We start from the raw sequence: 24,305 nt of genomic DNA, 5'->3' as shown, positions 1-24,305 counted from the left end.
TACTCTGGTGTATGTTATTTTGTTGGAAATGCGACAGTCATGTTGTACCGGTTATCTTGTATGGAAAAACATGTATTTATCCTAGGCAAATACGTAGCATCGCTACAAAACTTAACCAACAAAACTTTTATTAATGTAGCTAGTAAAGTAAAAGCAGTGGCGGATTTGCCCTAAGGCCAAGTAGGCCCGGGCCTAGGGCGGCAAGATATTAAGGGGCGGCAAATTGTGACAAAAAATTCGCTGATGATAACAGGAAAAAACTCAAAATGTGGTCAATATGATGGGTGCCGAGAAAGGGGCGGCTACAGGGCCTAGGGCCTAGGGCGGCAAAGACTGCAAATCCGCCACGAAGTGTAAAAGTAAGTACACAGATAAGAATTCGCATTGTTATTATCAATATTCGTTTATTATTGTCCATTATCAGCCGTTCGACATTTTCTCGTTTTGTTTATCGTGTGTTGTAAAATTTTTGCAATGTAATCAATATCTTCGGTAGTATAGTGGTAAGTATCCCCGCCTGTCACGCGGGAGACCGGGGATCGATTCCCCGCCGGAGAGATTCTTTTTTTTGTAAGTACCTTTCTTATCTTTTACTAACCTTTTTCCAACCTGTGTGTGACAGTTGTTCTGTGCTGTCCCCTACCGCGGTTCACGTCCCTTATAGTTATACACGTTAGTCTTTTTTTGAGACTAACATTTAATTACACGTACTGCACATACATATACCTAGCAGTAATCTAGGGTGATGCAACTTTTTTATGCTGTTTTCTGTGCCTTTTTTCAAAGGACGGACGTCTAGTATTTAAAGTTGGCTAGAAGAAAAGTTGTACACTTACACTACACACTTACACTTACTTACACTTGAAGATGTATAGTTCGTTTTTTTTAGTATTAGAAATAAGGTAAACAATCTTGATGTGTCTTTTAATTGAAAAACACATTTAAAAAATAAGTTACGGCAAATATGTAACAATTATGAATCTAATACGATCATTTGTATTCTTCTGCTTTCATAAGTAATCGTTTTTGATTTTTAAAAAGCATTTTTCAATTAAAAGACATGTTAAGATCGCTTACCTTCTTGCAAGTTCTTTCTAATGCTAAAAAATAAATAAATATTATTAAATAAATATTATAGGACATTCTTATACAGATTGACTAAGTCCCACAGTAAGCTCAAGAAGGCTTGTGTTGTGGGTACTCAGACAACGAAATATATAATATATAAATATGTACTTAAATACATAGAAAACAACCATGACTCAGGAACAAATATCTGTACCATCACACAAATAAATGCCCTTACTGGGATTCGAACCCAGGACCATCGGCTTCACAGGCAGGGTCACTATATTACATACCCACTAGGCCAGACTGGTCGTCAAAAAAAAAACGAACTATAGATGGGAAAAATACATGTTTGGTAAATTAAAATACCACATCTGGCTTTTAAGAGTTGAAAAGGCTAATGTAACCGGAGCAAGGACTGGCACAAAAAATGATTCACCAAATCTACTCATTCCAGGTCCGCGAGAACAAATGAACCAAGCTACAGCCTACCTCGACGCCTCCACAGTCTACGGGTACTCACCGACCCGCGCCGCTCAACTCAGGACCTTCTCTGGAGGGCTACTGCGGATGCTGGTCGTGGAGGGAAGGGAGCTGCTGCCGCAGTCCATGGATCCTAACGATGGGTGTAATACGGAGGAGATGAACGCGAAGGGGCGGTACTGTTTTGAGACTGGTAAGACATTTTTTTTTGGGAAAAATAGGAATATTTTATTTTCAATGAAAGACTGTCAGGATACAAAATTAAAACTAAAGTTATAACTAGAAATAAAATGAAAGAATTCACTGCATTCGCTCGATATACATTTAGGTACCTACTGCTGAAAAAATACCTCATCGTGACGATTAATCCTATTATACGGCACCGTTTTCAACTACATATATTCTTTGTTTCTATACTGGTTAGGCCCACTTGCACCATTCCACTAACCCGGGGTTATCCGGTTAAACCTGGCGTTACCATGGTTACCAGTACAAATTGACACTAGGTTAAACGGTTTAACCGCTTAATCCCGGGTTAGTGGAATGATGCAAGTGGGCCTAAGACATTGAAATAATATTCCCGTCTCTAAGGCCCACTTGCACCATCCTACTAACCCGGGTTTAAGTCGTTAATCTATTAACCCAGTGACAAATTGTACGCTTAACCATGGTAATTCCAGGTTTAACTGCTTAACCCCGGGTTATTGGAATGGTGCAAGTGGGCCTAATATGTTTGGCACTGCTTAATGTGCTCATGTGCTGAACAAAGAGTTGTCATATCTTGCGGTCCTGTTTTCAATGATCCTCCACAATCTTGGCTACATTTTCAGAGCTTTCTTACTTTCAACAACTTTTGGAATTCCTCGTCCTTAAATGAAATTAGCCATATAGGCAAAATGGGCCAAATTCATAGTATCTGTTAGAAATGCTGCTTTACCGACCCCCTAAGCGTCTAATGACATTCCTGTCCATTTATGAACTTTATTATTAGGTACATATGAATCTCATCTGCCGTAATCTTTCAGCTAATATTTGTTTCCTTCAAATTTCCAGGGGACGACCGAGCCAACGAGAACCTCCACCTCACCACCATGCACCTGCTGTGGGCGCGCCAGCACAACCGCGTCGCCCGGGTCCTCGCGACCCTCAACCCGCGCTGGGATGACGAGCGTCTCTACCAGGAAGCTAGGAAGATTGTGGGCGCTCAGATGCAGCATATCAGCTATAATGAGTTCCTGCCATTAGTTTTAGGTAAGTGTAATTTTCAAAGATCCAGGAAACATACCAAATACTCATTCTTATATTAGCCGAAATCCTCTCGACCCTCAATCGACTAAATTCATTGCACCTCAGTAGTCAGTAATATATCGTGAATTGCATGACGGTGACCATTGTCCACCCGATATAATAAATTCCTGTAGTAGAAAATTTGCAGCTTTAACTCCTCCTAAAGCTCGTCTAAGCGTCAGCGCGTATTTGACTAAAAGACTTGCAATATTCTCCAAGTATCCTTCTTTCAGGTAACGATGTGATGTGGGCCCTAAACCTGTCCCTACTGCCGACGGGTCATTCCAACTCATACAGCCCTCGTGTGGATGCTTCTATGGCTAACCACTTCTCGGCAGCGGCCTTCAGATTCGCCCACACTTTGCTACCGGTAAGTGTATGGTAGTGTATGGGTAGTATGGGTTTATGATGATGTTCGAATATTAAAGAATGTTTCACACTATACCGGGCCGAGGCGTCCGACATGTCTTTTTCTATGACGGCTGATAGGCGATCACGTGGTGCTTTCCATAGAATACGAAGCGCAGGAAACTCCGGCCCGGGCCCGACCTGGTCTAGCGTGAGTCATCCTTCAGATTATACCAAGAATATTTATTGGGATTCCACTGTAAGGTACTTCTTTTCTCAGTCTCATCCTCCCCCTATCGCCTCCCGCATTAGATTTCAATAATTAAGACGACTTGTGCACATTCTAGTCATTCTAGCTTTACTGGGTCACTCTAATTAGTGCACTTGCAAAAGGTTGCGGTCGAGCAAGACCGCAAACTGGCGCCCCCTATTGTAGCTTCCAAGAACCACATTTTCCTGGCTTGAGAAAGAGACTGGCTCAGCTGGACTCAGCTGGAAAGCGCTGGAAGTAGCCGCTCAAAATCGCGACAAATTGAGAATTCTTCTGCGAGCCCTATGTCGCTCCTCTACGCGATGGGCCAGCGCCGGCCACTCCAAGGGACGCATTTATGCGTTAGGGGGAGCAAGTGATATTGCTATCTCATTCTACCGCATGGCTGCGTCCCTTGGAGTGGCCGGCGCTGGCCCATCGTGTAGAGGTGCCAAGAGATAACAGATGCATCATCATCATCACGTATTCCAGGGTTTAATCCACTCGTTCGACGCGGACACTGGCTCGGTAGACTACATCCACCTCCACGAGATGCTGTTTAACCCATACATGCTGTACCGGGAGACTGGAGCGCGGAAATCGGTCTATTCCGCCATGAACACGCCGGTACACGGAGTAGACCCTCATGTCACTGATGAGGTGAGCATTACTGGAAACCAGGAGATTGCTTGGTTTGGTTGAACCAAGGAATTGCTACAAACACATTTAATTTATAACAAGAAGTTAGGCGCCAAACTATCATTAAGTATGTCGGAATACTCGGAATACCTACCTACTCAGAATAATCGAAATGTAAGTTTTCCACGAAGTTTATCTGATAATTTAACCAATTTTGGACACCAATATCCGCACCGCAGGTCCAACTAGATAAAGACGGAATAATCGGTCACAGTACTCACAGACCACAGAACAACATAGACCTAATACAGTCCGTGAGATCTTAGAAGAACCTTCGGGTCTCGGCTATAATCGGATGTAATCGTGTAATAGAAAATGACAGTTTCAATTACTTTGGTTGACGAATTAGTGGCAGTCCAACACCCAAAGAGTGCAGTCGTTTTTCGCGTCTTGAACTATATAGAGCAGTTAATACCACCATAATATATTCGTTATTATTTCATTAGATATTTAAAAAAATTGATTTTAATGGAGACACGTTTCAAAAAGGGTATATCTGTAAATAGTCAATCGCGGGAAATTGTATATAATGTATATAAATATTTTGCGATGGAAGCGGCAACTTTTAAGAAGAGCGATAATTGTAAATATTTTAATAAACTTCAAGACCGGGTGATAGAAGCAACAGGCATTTCCAAAAGTACTTTAAAAAGAATTTTAAACGAAGCCAACCAAAAATCTCCATCTATGCCTTTTGAAACGCCACAGAGAAAGAGACCGAAAAAAGATTATTTATTAAATTTAGATAGTTTTGATTACGACGTAATCAGGAGAATGGTATATGACTTTCATTATAGATTCAAAGAACTCCCTAATTTGAAAAATTTGCGATTGAAATTAATAGAAGCGATAAATTTCAAGGGTTCTACGTCCACGCTACGAAAAATTTTACGAAAATTGGGATTTCGGTATTGCAAAACCAAAGATAACCGAAAAACTTTAATGGAAAAACATGATGTGCGACTTAAAAGGACACAATTTTTATCTAAAATAAAAAAATGTAGAGAAGAAGGAAAAGAAATAGTCTATATGGATGAATCGTACATACACACCTCGCACGTTAATGGCAAAGGCTGGTCAGACTCGAGCAACGCAGGGATTAAAAAACCAATTTCCAAAGGGCAACGTTTTATTATAGCTCATATGCCGGCAGTGAAAATGGTTTTATACCTGGTGCGTTGCTTATGTACAAATCTACGGACACAACGGGAGATTATCATAAGGAGATGAACAGCGAAAACTACGAGAAATGGCTTAAAAATCAGCTCATTCCAAATTTGCCGCAAAACTCCGTGCTAGTAGTTGATAATGCCCCATATCACAACAAACATACCGAAAAGATGCCAAATTCTAATACCCGGAAACAAGATATGATAGATTGGTTGAAAACTCGCAACATTCCAGTAAACACCCGACTAAACAAACCCGATATTTACGAAATTATCTCAAAACACAAACCAGAACATATTCAATATTCAATAGATAAAATAATGGCTGAACATGGTCATTCTGTTCTGCGTCTGCGGTTACCTCCATATCACCCAGATTTTAACCCTATCGAAAATATATGGGCTCAAATAAAACAATATGTAGCCCAGCGTAATGTTGATATGAACATGACAAGCATCAGGAATCTTCTCCAAGAAAAGGTTAATATGATCGGTCCGGAAGACTGGCGAAAAGTTTGTCAGCACGCAGTTAAATGTGAAGAAAATTTCCGTAAATACGAAAATAGAATTGATAACTAAAGTGACCAATTTATAATTGATACACATGACTCCGATAGTGATGATGATAGGCTCACACCCTAGCATTAAAAATGGTAATATTAACGCAATTTTCTAATCTTGAAGTTTTACTTTTATATTATAAATTCAAATCTACTTCTCCTTCTTCTTGGTCGTGACCTCATGACTGAGGGACGTGACTTTATTGGGCTATTCTTTCTGTCACTGCTCTCCAGGCCGTTCGATCTTCAGCCATTTGTATAGTTGCCTGGAGTGAAGTCCTGGTATAACGTCTTGGACCACATCTGTCCATCTTCTGGGTGCACGCCCTCTACTCATTCATCCATCGACACTCCAAGCACGTCTTTTAATGCGTGTGCGTGCCACGTCTGATTGTATGATCGAAGAAAATCCAATATGCGATAGGTATTCTCAGCTCTATATAATTTCTTCCAGAAGCGATACATGGTGAGATGACATTCTGTTTTCAAATTTACCTCCGGTCGAAATTCAAATTCTGATTCCATTTTATTTAAATTATGACAATAAGTCTAATCGCAATATAGTTATCTAGCGAAATTTAATTTAAGTGCCTTTAGATTAGGGTTTATTTTATGTTGATGCTAATTGTCCACTTAACTTTTTACGATAACTTCAAAAAGTTTTATCAGCTATTAAGAAAGCAGAACAGCAGTATCACCTTCGTACGTTACCGCCGATAACCGAAGTCTTTTTCTAAATTACGAAGGTTCTTCTAAGATCTCACGTACAGTCAGCAGCAGAAGTCGCTATACACTCCAGGTGCTCAAAGAGAGGTAAACGTTTAAACTGTCAAAAAGTTGTTGACTGTCATGGTAGCATTTACTTGTGAGCGCTAAACATGTCACAAATATCTTAACAGTCGCTATTCATTAATTTCTACACTTACAACAAATCATTGATACCTTAGCTGTCAAAAAACCACTGGTATCTAAGCGGTCAACGTGTCAAATATATCTGACCAATATGGAAAAATAGACGTTAAAAGCATACATGTATGGTCGTATATTGAATGAATAATAGCTATGCTAATTTCAGGTAAAGCGTTTTGACAATCATCGAAAGCAGTACAGTCTTGTCATCACATACATCTATCTCACGTTTTGCCCTTCAACCATTGACAGGGGCCTGTCAGTCAACTTACTGCAAACTATTTCTTTTATTTAATAGAATCATCAAAACGAATGAGTGACACATAGCGAAAGCTAACTGAAGCCGAATTTAGAGCCAATTGTCAAGGCACGTTGTGGTCTTGTTACTAAGGCGTTTGCTTTTCAAAGCAGAGACCGCGGGTTCAAATCTCAGTCGGACGCACCTATAGAGATTACAGCTTTTTTTTTGGGTTTCATTTTTATTATTAATTTGTGGTTTTATAATAATTTCGCATAATTTTATATGTTTTTTGAAGATATGTCACATGTAGCGTATGTACGACTTTCTAACAGGACATTGTAGGTTTGAACCCGGAGTGGGCGTTCCTTAGATTACTCCTGTGCGGAATGCCATTTGATGTTTACTGCTAGGTTATACTAACAATAAGTTCAAAGATATACAGTATGTATCAGAACGAAAGACCAAAAAAGAGACCCATTAATGTTTAGGTCATACTGAACAACTTTTACTATGGGACCAACCCCGAAAACGCGGAAAAATAATTGGAAGTTTCATACATTTTCTGGTCCGATGTTGAAATTTTCTATGGGAGAGTAATTTTTTTCCGGGGTTTCGGGGTTGGTCCCATAGTAAAAGTTGCTCAGTATGACCTAAACATTAATGGGTCTTGTTCTTGGCCTTTCGTTCTGATACGTACTGTATATAACTCCGTATACTCTATCCTCTCTGCTAAGTTGTAAAAACAAAATTCGTCATTCCTATGGTCAACAGTTAGCATATTACGTAGGTATATGCATGGCAGTGGTGGTTTTATCGCATAGGTACATCTATAGAAGAGGAGGCACCGTTCTTGCGATTGCGGATCATGAGTCCAGCCAACAAAATATAGAGAGGAGTCATAGTTGGATATGCTTTACTGCCCGTGCTCCTCACGTGGGGCCACGGCTAGCCTCCATTACAAAGCCATAAGGTTTACATGTCAGATTGGGACAGTGAACGTGTTAAGTTTCAATTATATTATTTTCTCCTTCCTTCTTTGATCGATTCGGAGCATCGTATTTTAGTACTATATCAGTATATTTTAGTACAATAAGCGGGCTAAATAAATATATTAACTATAATAATTATAATTAAATATAATATGCTCTACGGTTTGGAAGAACGGCCGCCTATGACAGTTAAAATAAAAAACCGATCATTCTCGTAGAACCTAAGTACTTATTTATTGTCTAAGTTTGACACTTGACGATAAAATACTTCTTTAAGAAAGGAGGTGTCAATTCGTACGGGCTACAGTATTTTTTTAAAAAGTTAACCAGATAAAACGTTGATGCTTAGTTACCGTTGAAATAACAACTGCTTAGCAACTGGTGGCACCCTGGCTGCTGACGTACGTGATTGGCAGTGAGTGTAGGTATTAATGACAGCAGCTTGAATTTGAGTGCTTAGTTACCACTGACATTCTAACCGTTATTGTCATTGTGATTAAATAAGGGTGTATGTGTTAAAGAAAACCTCAGAAGTTAAGATATATGTGACGAACTGAAAGCCTACGCTAAAATGACAACTTAGATGTCCTTATTTTTGGGACGATTGAAGTGTATATGTTTTCTTGGACACCTTGCCCGCTCAGGTATATCTGCTGCTGACTGTACTGTACGTGCATATTATGCATAAAGTTCAATTTCAGTTTTGACACTTCGGTGACGTGGCATCCGAGTGACAGCTTTTGTGTTTGACACAGCGTAGAAAAGGTTAAAAAACTTGGCACCCATTAATATTTCGAGTATTTTGTCGGTGAAGTCGCTATTAAATTTAACTTCGATTTGATATCAACTCAGTCTCCACAATTTTTGATGCTATTTTTAACTTGATTTCAGCTAAGTAACCACCTCTTCGAGCGCCCCACCACCAACACGACCCTCACCAACTCCTCCCTCCCCGCGCACCCCTGCGGCCTCGACCTCGTCTCCCTCAACATACAACGAGGGAGGGACCACGGGCTACCATCATATCCAGCTTGGAGGGAGCATTGTGGGTTCAAGAGGCCTAGAAATTTTGGGGAGTTAAAAGGAGTTCTGAATGAAGTATCTTGGACACGAATCAGTACCATTTACAGGTAAGACAGAATTTCTTTAAAAACCTTCCTGTGAATCTGACTACGTCTGTTTTAACATAATACAATGAGGGAGGGACCACGGGCTACCCCATATCCGGCCTGGAAGGAGCATTGTGGATTTAAACGACCGAAAAGCTTCGGGGAGTTAAAAGCAGTGCTGAATGAGGTGTCTTGGACACGAATCAGTACAGGTATGAATTCTTTAAGAAGACAGAATTTCTTTAAACTCCTACCTGTAGTTCTGACTTCATCTGTCTTAACTCAACATACAAAGAGGAAGGGACCACGGGTTACGCATATCCGGCCTGGAGGGAACATTGTGGATTCAAGAGGCCTAATAGGAGCTTTGGAGAGTTGAAAGGAATGCTGCATGGGGTGTCTTGGACACGAATCAGTACCATTTACAGGTAAGACAGAATTTCTTTAAAAACCTTCCTGTGTCTACGTCTGGCTCATCATAATACAACGAGGGAGGGATCACGGGCTACCCCCATATCCAGCCTGGAGGGACTATTGTGGATTCAAGAGGCCTAGAAATTTTGGGGAATTGAAAGGAGTTCTGAATGAAGTATCTTGGACACGAATCTGTACAATTTACAGTTAAGACAGAATTTCTTTAAAAACCTTCCTGTTGATCTGACTACGTCTGTCTTAACATTATACAACGAGGGAGGGATCACGGCCTACCCCATATCCAAGAGGCCTAATAGGAGCTTTGGAGAGTTGAAAGGAGTGCTGCATGGGCTACGTCTGTCTTAACATAATACAACCAGGGAGGGATCACGGGCTACCCCAGATTCAAGAGGCCTAATAGGAGCTTTGGAGAGTTGAAAGGAGTGCTGTATGGGGTGTCTTGGACACGAATCAGTACCATATACAGGTACCTATGAATTCTTTAAGAAAACAGATATTTTTTAAACTCCTACCTGTGGTCCTGACTACGTCTGTCTTAACAAAATACAATGAGGGAGGGACCACGGGCTACCCCCATATCCGGCCTGGAGGGAGCATTGTGGATTTAAACTACCGAAAATCTTCGGAGAATTGAAAGCTAGGAGTGCTGAATGAGGTGTCTTGGACACGAATCAGTACAGGTATGAAATCTTTAAGAAGACAGAATTTCTTTAAACTCCTTCCTGTGGTTCTGACTTCGTCTGTCTCAACATACAAAGGGGGAGAGATTCCGACCTTATGCCATACGCTTATGTAAGTCATCTTTGGAGTTACAAAGCTTCCATAGGCTCTGTTTACGATTACTACAAGACAGGCTATGCGCTTGTTTGCTTCCCTTCTTCTTCTTCTTCCCAAATACCTAAGCAATTATAACATATCTAATTCACAACTTTTTTTTAAATCATTTATTTACATACAATATATACACAGTGGTACTACTAAACGAAATTAATAACTAGCGCCCCTGAGGCATTGTACCAAGGATGCTGGCGGCATTTCCTCGTTGTATCGCAATGCTGATACGTTGTGCGAGGTAGCCGCCAGCTCTTCGGTCACCAGACGCTTCGCGATTTCTGCGAACAAATTATACGCGCTGGGACCCCATGGACTTTCAACTCCAATTTTCAATTTCAACACTTCAGATCATTGCAGAATCTTTTTCCGTAACCTAAAATTTATATTTAGCTGAAAACTGAAGAAAACAAACCGCCAATGCAAATGACTCCCGGATGTATGAGTTGTGTTTACATACAAAGGTTCCCCGAATCGTGTGCCCTACTGCCCAACATCCTAAATAAAACGAAACGCTCATGCGTCACCTGTGGGCGTACCCCGAAGCACGTTCGTGCCTCTCTGTCGCACTTGTAAATTCGTACGTAAGTACAGGGAGGCAACATGTCGTACGTGGTTTGCGGTAGGCCCTGTAATAGATGGTCGGGCTTATCAACGTGAAAGCGTGATATGGCAGCATCTGGCTTTCTCAGTAACGCAGTGTTAGAAAGTGATGGCAGTTCTATCGTGTAGATAAGTGTGTCCATCATGCGGCTGGACGGTTAACCTATTTATGGTCTGCCTGTCTGTCTGATGGCGCATCTCGCAAGTAAAATTAGCGTTCAGACACGATATTTATTGATGTAAAAAATTTTGTATTTCGTGCTTTAAGCCGGTTATCCAGAAATATAGTCACTATACTCCTTACTAAAGGATATTTGTGGCAGAAACATTATTTTCTGCACAAAATGTAGGTAGGTATCATCATCATCTCCTAGCCGTTTTCGGCTACAGCGACTGCTTTTCTACCGCTGAGAGCGTCGCTGGTGCTTTTGCAATTTAATTACATGCTAAGCTATACAGTGACATAGACAAAATCAATCATTCATTCATTCATGTTTTCAATTCAAATTGGTATATGTTTTGACAGAATAAATCTTATCCATTCACTTACCAAAATAGAGTTAGACCACAGATTATATAAAGTTCTTGTTAGACGTTAGACCAAGACAAGTACCTATGCTACGATTTTGATAGCCCACGCAGTGCAAGTGTTATTTTAAACGTCAAACGTCTATAAAATTATGACGTAAGTATATATATAACTGCGTGGACTATCAATCGCTGCAGTCCTAACTCTAGCACGGTACGTAGCACACGCAGTGCAAGTGTTATTTTAAACGTCAAACTTCTATGAAATTATTTGCACTCATACTTTACCGTGCCTATACGGAATTCAAAACATGTCCAATAATAACCACAATTCGTCAGTCCCATTGGGTCTATTTTCGGTGAGGTCATCGACATGACACTTACATTAATAACGGACAAAGGACAAACTTACGCATTCAGCTATATTTTACACCACATTTCAAACACAACAATTAATAGACTTTAACACAAAGCAGTTAGGGCTAGTTTTCAATGCCTGAGGGCCTACCGCTAACATCGAAGTACGCAAATTGCGGGGATCTTTCTCTGTCACTCTAATTACGCCTTAATTGGGGTAAAAGAGAAGAGTTCGCGGTATGTCCTCTGAACTTTGAATTAGCAACATGGACCTAATTAGCAAAGATAGAGCACGATAAGGAATTATGTCACGACGAGTCACGAGTAGCCCCCCCTTTCCCCTCTCCTCCGAGTCAACGGCAATTATAACTTTGTCACATTATAGTTTCTAGACCAGCGTTTCCTGAACTACATTTAAATGATACAATAAATGTTTTAACAGTTTTTTATCATTTAATTTATTTCATTCATTCAACAGCTTGTGTTATCCGGCTCGAAGGACCATTGTATGCAAATTCGTATTAGTAATAATTCACTCATGAAGTACCCAGTGATTATTCACTGTTGAAATTTCACTTTTTTGTTCATTCACTTTCTCGTGGAGATTCGGAGAATTTATTCATCGTCATGTAGCATGGAGAAAAAACCGTGTTCTTCGTTTTTTTTCCTGGAATTTAAAAAGATTTGTAGAGCGAGGTGGGAGTAACAATGGATACACGGAACATGATATGATTTAAACATGTATTTACATGTCTGAGGATACAAATTTAATTAATTACTAACATACCTGTTTCGACAATGGTTAATTATTAGTTAAACCTACTTAGATTATAGGTACTGCTTGTTTTAATAAACATTTTCGCGGAGTTTAGGCGTAATCTTTGTAATTATCCATTGATATGTGCTATGTGCTATTAGGTTACCGATTTAATCAAATGGGGTTACCTTTTGAATAAGGATTTCGAAATCAAATTGAATGGGTTTTGATGGGCAAAGAGTTTCCATAAAAAACCCTTTGATAGGGATAAAGGGCCAGTCTTAAGCAGTATCAATGTGTTTCATAATAATATATCTTACTGAAAACTGAAAATTCAATAGTAGGTAATAATGCGCTACAATGTACCGGCTACATACTCAAACTCGATACATACTAAACTCGACGTTTTTTGCTTAATGTAAATTCAAATTCAAATTCCAAATTATTTATTTCATGTGATTTAGGTACACACATAGCAATACACAACAATAAACAATAAACTTACAATGAGCGTTTTCCAAAAAAAGTGTACATTTTATTCATGTCTTCAAAATATTGACTTCTTGGGCTCATTTTACTCAGAATCATTTGTACAGTCGACGTCAAAGAGAAATTTACAGCCAAAGTAACAAAAAAATGTTTACACGACCTAAATGCTATGACAATAAAGTCGTGTAAATAATTGTTTGTAACGTTAGTCGTAAAGATCTCTTTGACGTCGACTGTACATTCACGCCTCATACATGAAAAAATGTGTCCAAAAATTTCCTTTCCAGATCGTCACATTCTTGTATGAATTTTTTTTTATTTGTATGGACGTAACGCACTAGAAATTTTTTTTTTCATACAAAATTTGGGACACTTTTTTCATGTATGAGGCGTGAATGTACAAATGATTCTGAGTAAAATGAGCCAAAGAAGTCAATATTTTCAAGACATGAATGAAATGTACACTTTTTTTGGAAAACGCTCAAATGATTATTCTAGAACCTTTGCAACTAATTCCTTTCTATTGTTAATTGCAGCCACGTAGACGACATAGATCTCTACACTGGTGCTTTAGCCGAAGAGCCAAACGGGAGGCTCCTCGGACCAACCCTGACCTGCCTCATCGCTGATCAGTTCTTGAGGATCAAGATTGGAGACCGGTTTTGGTATGAGACTGAAGATGAGGCTGCTGGCTTTACCATTGGTAAGTATCATAATATTCATAATTCTTATAAAGATTACGCTGACTAATAATACTATCTAATACTATTAGCTCAATAGTGGGACCGGATTTTTGCACTAAAAGTTTTGATAATTCTAAAGTTGAAAAAGTGATACTTATCTGATATGGGACATATTTTTAAGCATATTTGCAATATATGATGAAAAGTTAGAACGAGCGTTAGGTATAAATTAGGTATTAATATATTTTTAGTAATGATTTTTTAATATTGAATTAAAGTGCAATGTTTAAGTTCCATTGTTTATAATATGTATGACGCTATATAATGTAAAATTATTAGAAATTTTTTTAACGTGCTTCTTTGTCAAACTACAATTAGCTTATTATTTTGTCGATATTGAATTAAAGTTTAATAAATCCACAACAACATATCTAAATTTTTAAGTTAATAGGCAAGCTAAAAAGCTAGAAGAATAAGATATATGCTTTAGAATTAATATGCGTTTTTTGTCCTATAAGATCTAATATTGAATTAGAGTCTGTAAAAATAAGTCTATTACTATAAAATAATATACGCAGCCATATTATGGAAAGTAAGAAATTTCTGTGTGTAGCTTGCATTGTAATAGTAAAATCTAGTTAAAAAGGCGCGAAATTCATACATACGCCGCGCTGGTCCGTCAGTCGCCGGCGCGGCGCTCGAGAGCCTATCATAGCCTACCTATACCTCGCCCCTCGCCCCACCTCCCGCTCAGTAACACTGTCTGTCTTTTCTTATCATTCATTTGTTTGTTTACCGTGCACATATACAAATTAGATGCGGACATTACGTGAAATTAAAATATCTTATTACGTAAAAATACCTACAGCTGGTCAATCAGATCTTGTCAGTAGAAAGAGGCGGCAAATTTGAAAAATGTATTCGCGAAGGGATATCGTCCCATAGAAAATTTGAATTTCGCGCCTTTTTTTAGTGACAAGATTTGCTGGACCAGCTATATTTCATTATCTTGACTAATATTGTAATAAAAATGTACAAGATATTCACAACTATTTTTTACTATACATATTTTGTCAAAGGACTGTCTCATTTCAAACATAGACAGGGAGAATCATCATACTATCTTTGACTTACACTAGTACTAGCACCCAAAAGAAAAGGATGAATATAGTTTTTTGTTTTTATTTACTGACAAATTGGTTTGACCAACTATACCTATTTCTGGTTCCTATTGTCATGTCCTGTCCTATTCAACGTCAATATCATAATATGTATATTATAAACCAACTGCTCAATATTACACGGTATACATCCTGAATATACAATAAGGTAAGTGGCCTCACTTACCTTATTGTATATTCCGTGTGGGCCGTATATGACTATATACAGCTAATACAGCCCACCTTAAATTAAAATGTTTTTTTTTTTAATAAACAGAATATGAAGTATGAAAAACTCACTCAAATAGGTTTCTCATTTATTTAAGTTTCTTCATTATACCAAAATAGTTATAAAAATATTACGATACTCTTGGAAAATATACCTTTTATAAAAGTCCTATTATGGGCCTTATTGAACACTACCAGTGTATTACTTAATCCCGCAAAAAATAATCATTTTGACAGTAGGTAATAACAGATTTTATTGTTTTTAACTTAAGAGTTATACATATACAAATGACAATATTTGATACTTCATAACAGGAGGATTTATTTATAATAAGTGAAAATAATTATTTTGGGTCTTAATAACTAAAGATATAAAAATTGTCTAGTTTACGCGAAAATAGTAGGTAACTAAACATAAATCTTTATTAGTTACAGTAGTCTCATCTTTTAACATCTGGGGGCACGGCAGTGCCCCCGCCAAGACGAGAAAAGCGCAAGGGCACTATCTACCTTTTCTCGAAGCGCTTCGTCGTTTTTTGGAACCCTCATAACTTGGGGTTGGATTATACCAGATAAACAAAGTTCTCGGACTTATTAAGCATATCAATTGCATGGCTCTTATACTTTAGATTTTATTCATATCTAAAAACTTCGATTTCGTCACTGACTCACTCACTTGATGATCATCAATACCGGGTACTTCCTGAAGTCCTCTAAGAAGCTGAAATTTGGTATGTAAGATAGTTTTAGTACACAAACAACAAATAAATTCAAAAAAATTTTATCCCTAAGGGGATGAAGATGGGGTTTAATTTTGTATGGGAAATCAATAATCGCTGAACCGATTTAGTTGAAATTTTGTATGTAGATAGGTATTGTTATGGGGAAGGATATAGAATAGATTTCAACCTCAAAGTTTACCCTTACGGGGTGAAGGCAGATTTCAAACCCCAAAGTTTACCCTTACGGGGTGAAGGGTTTATATGGGGAATCAGTAAGAAGTACATTGTGTAACAGATGCCCCCAGATACTTATTTCAGGATTTTTAATAGTAAATTACCCCCAACCCTTTAAATTAGGGGATGGAAGATTGTCATAAACAACTTACAAAAAGAAGTGAAATCCCATCAAAAACATTTTGATGTAAAATGTTGCCCAAACGAAACCATAAAGCTCGCACTGTCAAAAAGTTATCAGATCTCTTGCCAAGCTTCTAACTCTACAAGCCCTCTAACTTTACTAGCTCTACACCAAAAGTGTGTGGCTTGGCCGTTTCGTTTCTACAAGAACTATTGTATGTAAGTATAATACAAAAACCGCCCAAATGCGAGACGCACTCGCGTTCCAAATACATTACACAATTTTTAACAATATATTTTTTTTAGAGAAAAGTGAGTAAAATGTCTTTAAAAAACCCGTAAGGATCGGAAAACTAGGTACTTAAGTCCGACTCACGCTTGACTGCACATTTCTAAAAGGTATTCCTGTCATCTATAGGAAAAGAACTAATAAATAAATAAATAAATAAATATTATAGGACATTTCTTACTTCTTATTAGGATTCTTACACAGATTGACTAAGTCCCACAGTAAGCTCAAGAAGGCTTGTATTGTGGGTACTCAGACAACGACATATATAATATACAAATACTTAAATACATAGAAAACACCCGTATTTTCTATGTGTTTAAGTATTTGTCATTTTTTGCGTATTTTCTTAAATAACTTCTAAACTATTTATTTTAAAATTATGAAAAAATATATCTGAGATTCTTACAATGAGCCCCTTCATTTGATATATATATATTTTTTAATTTATTGAACAATAAGCTAAACAAAGTACATTATTATTACAAGACCCATCGTGGGCAAAACCTTGAGGAGGTTTGTATGCCGATGGGGAGTTCGAGAAAATAACATGACAATATACATATCTATCTTATACTAATTAAAATTCTAACAAAATTCTCTTATATTAATTCTTATTCTAATTCTCTTATATTAATTATAACAAGATATAGTTTTTTTTTCTTCTATTTATCATTCATCTCAAAAGTGACGCCTTTATTTGAATTTCTATTATTTACTTTACATGTATGTCCTTGGGCTATAGACTTACATGTGTATACCAAATTTCAACTTATTGGTGCAGTAGTTGCGGAGCAAATAGGCTGTGACAGACGGACAGCCAGACACACGAGTGATCCTATAAGGGTTCAGTATTTTTCCTTTTGAGGTACGGAAAAAAATAATGAATTTAATAAATTTTTCACCTTATGCCCATGTGGCGGTAGCGAAACAGCCAAGCCACATATTTTGACTAAGGTGTAGAGTTAGTGAAGTTAGGGCTTGTAGAGTTTGAAGCTTGGCTCGACAAGACTGTGCCTCCAGTGTAAAAGGGTTAATCTCAAAAAATGAAATTTTTCAGTATGGCCGAAAAACGTTTCACACCGTGTTTTCTCTGCATTGTTTCTAAAAAAAATTGGTTTTTGTTTTTAGTTTAGATAGTTTAAGTCGTGAATTATAATTTGTCATTTAAATTAATCTGACTTATGTGAAAGTAACGGAAATATTGGCTTTTAAAAACAACTTAAATCCCTTTTCACAAAAATTATGAATGTGTGAAAAGGTTAAACTGCACTTTCTCTAGTGTTGCTAAAATCTTTTTGAACTTTTGTATTGTGTAAAGAAACCATTTTGGGAACTAAATATTGCATTTTTTGTAGATTGATGGTAAAAAAGACAAACCAAAAAGAATAATATCAATGTAATTAAAGAGTGACTTAATATATTTAATTACTCTGTTGAAATTGTTAATGGTTACTGAACCATTCACAATTTCAACAAAGTAATGTTGTACTATAGTAGTGTTGTACTGACAACAGGGCAGTTGTACTTGTTTGTCTTACTTTACTAACAAAGATGGGGCTTTGTTTTTTTTTTTTTATTGTTGCACAATTATTTTATAATCAGCCTTTTAGATGTCTTTACTTCTACAGGACTTTCTTTTTGTTATTTGACTTCCACCGTTTTGCACAACATTGACCAACTAAAAAAAATATATGGAAAGGAATCTAAGTGAACATTAACCATCATCATTAACTCAATTTAGCGAAACTAGATGGTGAAAAACGGTCAAAGTAAATTATTTATACCCCTTTACACATAATGACGTCTTAAAAAATGTTTGTGAATAATAAAAAAACTTAAGTTTTACCGTCATTCACGAACTAGACTCGGTAGTTGAGATAGATCTAAGTGAATTTTGATTTTTTTACACCTAATGTTTCTTGAAATGTATTTTATTCACTAAGATTAAACTTTACTTTAACCATCGTTCGTAACACGATTCTTAAGTTACAAATTTTTTAAACGAGATTATATAAAAATAAATCGTTTTGAACATAATGGTTGTGATTTTTGGAAAAGTTTAATCGCTTTGCACAATCGATATCTCAGCAATTAGAAGTCATAGGGCAGTGGGTGTCAGCACAAAAGATGTAGTTTCATGAAATAAACCTTTTACTGGCAAAATTTGTAATTTGGCCAAACTCGAGTTTAACCCTTTTACACTGGAGGCACAGATTAGAGATCTGACAACTTTTTGATAGTGCGAGTAGTGGTTTCGTCTTGGCAACAATTTACATGAAAATGTGTTTGGTGGGATAATTTTTTACAGTATAAATATTTATTCGTAACAGTAAGTATTATCTTTTAACATAATTTTTACAGTACATCTGGTGCTACATTACGACACCGGTGCTATAATAAGCACATTAAAACACTCCCGTTGGCCGTGTTTTAAAATTCGTCACTCGTTGCAAAATATCTATTTTTCGCACTTCTATCGTAAATACCTACCTATGTATTAACAAAAAAAAGTCACTTGTAAATAGTACAAGGCAGTACCTTTAAAAAGTATAAGTGCCTCAATGTTATTAGACTTTTTGATTCTTTAAAACGTCTTTAGGTCAATAAAGCAAGTGAAACATTATTAGAGTTAGACCAAGAAAAGTCTGCAGCAATTTTGACAGCCCACGCAGTGCAAGTGTTATTTATAAGTCATAATTTCATAGAAGTTTCTTCAAATCGACCTTATTAATAAGAGATTAAAAATATTCAAAATTTACTTAAAATATTTTAATCTAATATTTCATCTCATACGTTCAATAAGGCCCGGGACTGGACCTTTTTACCTGCACTGACAGTGGGCCTTCTAAGCAACAAGTAGAAATTCAGAATAATTGGGAATAATAGGGAGCAACTGCTACTTTTGAATGCTGGGCCTTGTTACCCGCCGGGCCTCATATGCCTGCACCTCACCTACTTTATTTATTTGTTTTACAAGGGGAAAAGTTGTTTATTAACCGCTCGTGCATTTTTTTATTAAATAGGAGGCAAACGAGCAGGTGGATCACCTGGTGGTTAGCGATTACCGCCGGCCATGGACACCCGCAACACCAGAAGGGTTGCAAGCGCGTTGCCGACCTTTAAGATGGGGGTCTTTGAAGGTTTGAAGGTCGTATCGGACAGTTCATTCCACAGTTTGGCTGTGCGAGGCAGGAAATACATTCACAAATTCAAACATTCTAAAATTGAACCACGAGCGTAGCGAGTGGTTCGTAAAGTTGAACCTTGAGGGTAGTGAAGGTTTCAAGGGACGAAGGTTAAATAAAATTTTCACCACATCAGCTCGTAAAGGCCCTCTTGATTGTTCGAAACGGATAAGAAAAGTGGCATTTAATTTGATGCAAATTTTGAGTTGTTTCCGTAGGTAAATAGGATCAGTTGGTTGGTAATATTGACGTTAAAATGATAAATATTGAATAACGTTAGTTTGAAATTGATTTTATAATAAAGTAAATATTATCGGAGATGATCGCTCTTCAAAAATATATGTCGCTAGTCATTTATAACCTAAAAGCGCCAAATTACGCAAAATTATATTGAAATGACACCTGTGTATTGAATTTGAAGAATATTTTAACAAGGGTAGTTATCTGTATGACAATGCACCTAAAATAATTTTCAAATGTATCTATTATTTCATTTATTTCTATACTTAACACGATAACGAATTCTACGTATACGAAACCGCGGGCAATCCCTAGTACATATAGAAATAAATAAGGGAAGGTAAGTTTCCATTAGTGTACTGTGTAAAATAACTATTTACCATTGATAATAATTTTATAAACGCTTTGCGTATTTTTAAGGGCACCGCGCTAACCGCTAGCCCGCGACCGTCGATCGCTGCCCCCTGCCACGGCGCACAGCGCGGCGCACAGCGCGGCGCGCGAAAACGCCGTGCGTTTGAAATGTAACTTAATATAAGCTCGGAATGCATACTTACGTATCAGTATTTAGTGTCGCCGTGATTTTATATTTCTAATCTTTTGTGTGAGAAGTAAGATCTTTATTATGACCGTGTAATATTAACTCTACAAACTTTAATTCAATATTGGCTATACTGCTTAACCAGAAATCAATATCTAGACAAGCACATTGTCTACATTTCTAACTTTTTACATGTATACTAAGTTGATAGATAATATCGTAATTTTGCAATATCAGCTACTCTAATTCTGTATTTGCATAATAATTCGTGTTTTTACGTTCACCAGAAAGCAGCTGTTCCAGATTTCTAAAAACCGAATATTGTGAATAAATTAAAGTGTTATTGAATATGTTAAAGTTTTTTGTAACTTTAATTTTATATTTACATAGTTATTTAGCAAAAATTGAAATATTTAAATATGGCCGAACGCTCCACCTAAAATTTTCTAACTTTTTACATGAATGTTATTTAACATGCTTCCAATAACATATCAAAAAAGAAAAAACTTTAATGTTATCAAAACCCATTTTTGTTCCACCGCTGGTCTATATATACTTAACTTACTTCTATGACTACGCCTGAAGTTACAAAAGGAGTTATGGCGTTAAGAGCGCCTTTGATAGGCCATAGATATTTAGTACTCCGGGATCAATAAGAAATGTCGGTAGCACATTATAGTTTAGAGCAAGAGAACTCGTTATACGAAGTCGCTTCAGGCGATACATTTTCAATACTTTTCTTGAATTAAAAGACTAATTTAATTACCAGATAAAGATAAAGTGCAAAATTAATTCAAATTTACTTTCTTCCAGAGCAACTAACAGAAATCCGGAAGACAACCTTAGCAGGTGTAATCTGTGCGAACGAACAACTACTGGCCCAGGCGCAGCCGCGGGTCATGGAGCTGGTGGGGGAAACTAATCCACTTGTGGCCTGTACAGAACTTCCACAACCTGCTTGGGACCCGTGGAAAGAATAGTTTGATATTAAGAAAAGCATATTATGTTCGGTATGTGTTACTCGAAAAGTTTACAGTGGACGCCGATAACCCAAAAGACTAAGTTTATTCCAGATGGTATTTCGATTAAAAAATGCGTTATCAAAGTGATTAAAATTTCGCTATTTTAATAAATTTCGTAATTTTCTGTATGAAAATTATACCTCCGCTCAGTCACTTTTCTTAAACACCGCATTAGATGGCGCTACGGTAATAAGTAGTGACATTGGGCAAAATGGGCAGTGTTTTTTTGTCCAATCAGGCATCAGAATTATGGCTAAAGCGTTTATAATGTAGACTTTATAGAATCACAGCACAGTTACGGTGGCCAGACGATTTCAGATGGCCAGAATATTTTTTGGGAAGTCTCGATTTTTAACCATGGCATTTGGTCCTGCCCTAAATTGGGAAAGTCGATTTCTAGGTCCTACATCTGGACCGGATGACTAGGTCCATGATTTTACTGGGTTCATCCACTAAACCTCACTTCATTTCTTCATCATCTAATTTATGTTCAAATAGAAGTTATTATAAAAACGTTATATTTATTTGGACTCGACCTTCCTCGTCCGCATTCCATTTTGCACTGCAACACTGTGGTACTGTCTTTTTGTAATGTTAGGTGTTTGACAATAAAGGCGTGGCTACTTGGCGTCAAGCCATTTTATTATGAGGAAGCCGATAAAATGACGACATGATGTAAAGGTACAGATTACCAGTTCGACGGATGATATCAGCCTGTCAGTTGTTCGGAGCTGTCAAATTTTGCGTTTAACTGACAGGTTGATATCGTCCGGCGAACTGGTAATCAGTTGGGCCCCTTTATAAACTGATGATTTGTATTGTCAGCCATTAGATGGAGCCCATCTAAACTAGCTTAACTAGAGCAAAGCGAGGGAGTGCGGTCATTATAAATGCTGATGCCATAGAACGAAGACTACTATCAGGTGTGAAGTAATCTAAAATAATGAAGCCGCGAATTGGACAACAGAAGCATATGCCGCTGCATTTATAGCTGTATAGCCATGCGCGTATCCAAAATCAAAATCATTTTATGAGAATCAGTTACTAATAAAGCTGTTAGGTACTCCGCGTTACACCTAAAATCAATTAAGAAATTAATTTTATTGATTTGGTTTGTTTTTATATTTGACATGGTTTAATATTGTATATTGTATCTTTAGTTTTAGTATTAAGAAATGTGAATAAAATATGTGACGTTTTCATCCAAAAGGTACCAAATTGTCGGTTGTCGATAAGGTTGATTTCTAATTGAAGCTATATAATATGGATATGAAATAGCGCCATATAGACAACTGACAATAGGGTAGTTGTTTGGTTGAAAATAGCACATATTACGAGCTCTCCCGACTAATCGTATTAAAATTTTATAAATAGTAAATATTCAAATAGTAGTCTAATGAGGCTTGAATTACGGTACGCTGTAATATGTAACTATAAAATGTTGTAATTTATGTTACTTAAGAAATTAATATTAGTTACGAAAATCAAATCGAATTTGTATCCTATCAAATTATGTTCCTAAAGATAGAGTATTTGACAAAATACTTACTCAAAAGAGAACTCACATGTTTAATAGATTAATAGTTACACCGTTCCTATTTTAGTAAATAAAACCTTTTAATTTTGACAGACAGAGTTTTTCTACATATCTTTTCCACGATCCTCTCTGAACAGCCCGCTATCCCTTTAAAGGGTTTTCAAGGGGTTTTTCGAAAGACTATTCTTTTCAGAGCCGTTGTTCCCCAAAACCCGTTTTTACCCGTTTATAGGGGTAAACCGTTAACTTATAGACATTCTTATATGAACGAAAAGTTTTGCCTAGTGTGCCTGTCGCGGTCAATTTCGTTTCAAAACCCTTTAGTTAAAATAAGTAACCCTCCCTCATCATCCCTCTCTTATTATATTTATTATATTGGCAAAAATATCAATCTAAATTGATCAAAACACCAACCTGACTCACTGTTGCCATCTCCTATAAGGCATAAGGTGGGAAGCCGGTGACCTTGCCACCACTTCTACAACCACAATTTCAAAACACGAGCGAAATTCAACTTTACACATATATTAATAGGTACTAGGATACATTTTAGAAACGGTAAAATTAAGTTGGTGAATTTGTATATGGAACACTTATGTCATGGACTGGACAAAAGAATTTTCAATGAGACATGTAAAATCAGGGATGCCACCTTAGTGGTTTTACCACTAAATTTAGGGGGAAATAAACCAGCTAGGGGTTTTTTTAGGGGCTAAATATTATTAGTGGTTTTTTTAGGTTTTTTTTTTAGAATAGAAAAGTGCGGCAAATTTGAAAAAATGTAGGCGCGAAGGGATATATCTAGAGATGCACCGGATATCCGGTTACTATCCGGTATCCGGCCTATCCGGCCATTATTTTACTATCCGGCCGGATACCGGATAGTGACCTTCTATCCGGCCGGATACCGGATAGTAACATTGCTTGATTTCGGAGTAAACAAATTGGATTTAAGAAACAGACACGGTCATAATCGTACTTGTTTATTATTTTAAAAGAATTTAATCATTCCACTGACTTGCACGCGCACTTATTTCGAACCTAGAAATGAGTCCGCGCGAACGTTTACTAGGAAACAGGTCAAACCTGCAGAATGCGCACCTGAAAAACCGAAATGTAGGTATAGTTCAGCCGGCCGAATATCCGGCGGCCGGATACCGGATATTCGGCCAGTGTCCATGCCGGATATCCGGTATCCGGTATCCGGCCAAACAACTATCCGTTGC

General features: G+C 37.3%; 1 protein-coding gene and 1 non-coding gene across 2 annotated transcripts in view; both read left to right on the top strand.

Moving 5' to 3' along the window:
• The window catches only part of LOC134679826 (peroxidase-like), a 46,674-nt gene extending 23,655 nt beyond the window's left edge, over window positions 1-23,019 (top strand). The window contains exons 8-14 of the mRNA XM_063538725.1: window positions 1,526-1,744; window positions 2,605-2,802; window positions 3,072-3,208; window positions 3,929-4,096; window positions 8,895-9,133; window positions 13,649-13,815; window positions 21,334-23,019. Of these exons, the coding sequence (XP_063394795.1) occupies window positions 1,526-1,744; window positions 2,605-2,802; window positions 3,072-3,208; window positions 3,929-4,096; window positions 8,895-9,133; window positions 13,649-13,815; window positions 21,334-21,500 (1,295 nt within the window). The 3' untranslated portion in view covers window positions 21,501-23,019. The remainder of the gene's footprint in view (window positions 1-1,525; window positions 1,745-2,604; window positions 2,803-3,071; window positions 3,209-3,928; window positions 4,097-8,894; window positions 9,134-13,648; window positions 13,816-21,333) is intronic.
• Window positions 487-558, top strand: Trnad-guc (transfer RNA aspartic acid (anticodon GUC)). The gene has a single exon. It is a non-coding gene; the product is annotated as a tRNA-Asp (tRNA).
• Window positions 23,020-24,305: the final 1,286 nt, after the last annotated feature.

The sequence above is a fragment of the Cydia fagiglandana genome, chromosome 3 (genome assembly GCF_963556715.1).
Source record: "Cydia fagiglandana chromosome 3, ilCydFagi1.1, whole genome shotgun sequence".
Classification (NCBI taxonomy): domain Eukaryota; kingdom Metazoa; phylum Arthropoda; class Insecta; order Lepidoptera; family Tortricidae; genus Cydia; species Cydia fagiglandana.
This window is presented reverse-complemented; position numbering and strand designations above follow the sequence as displayed.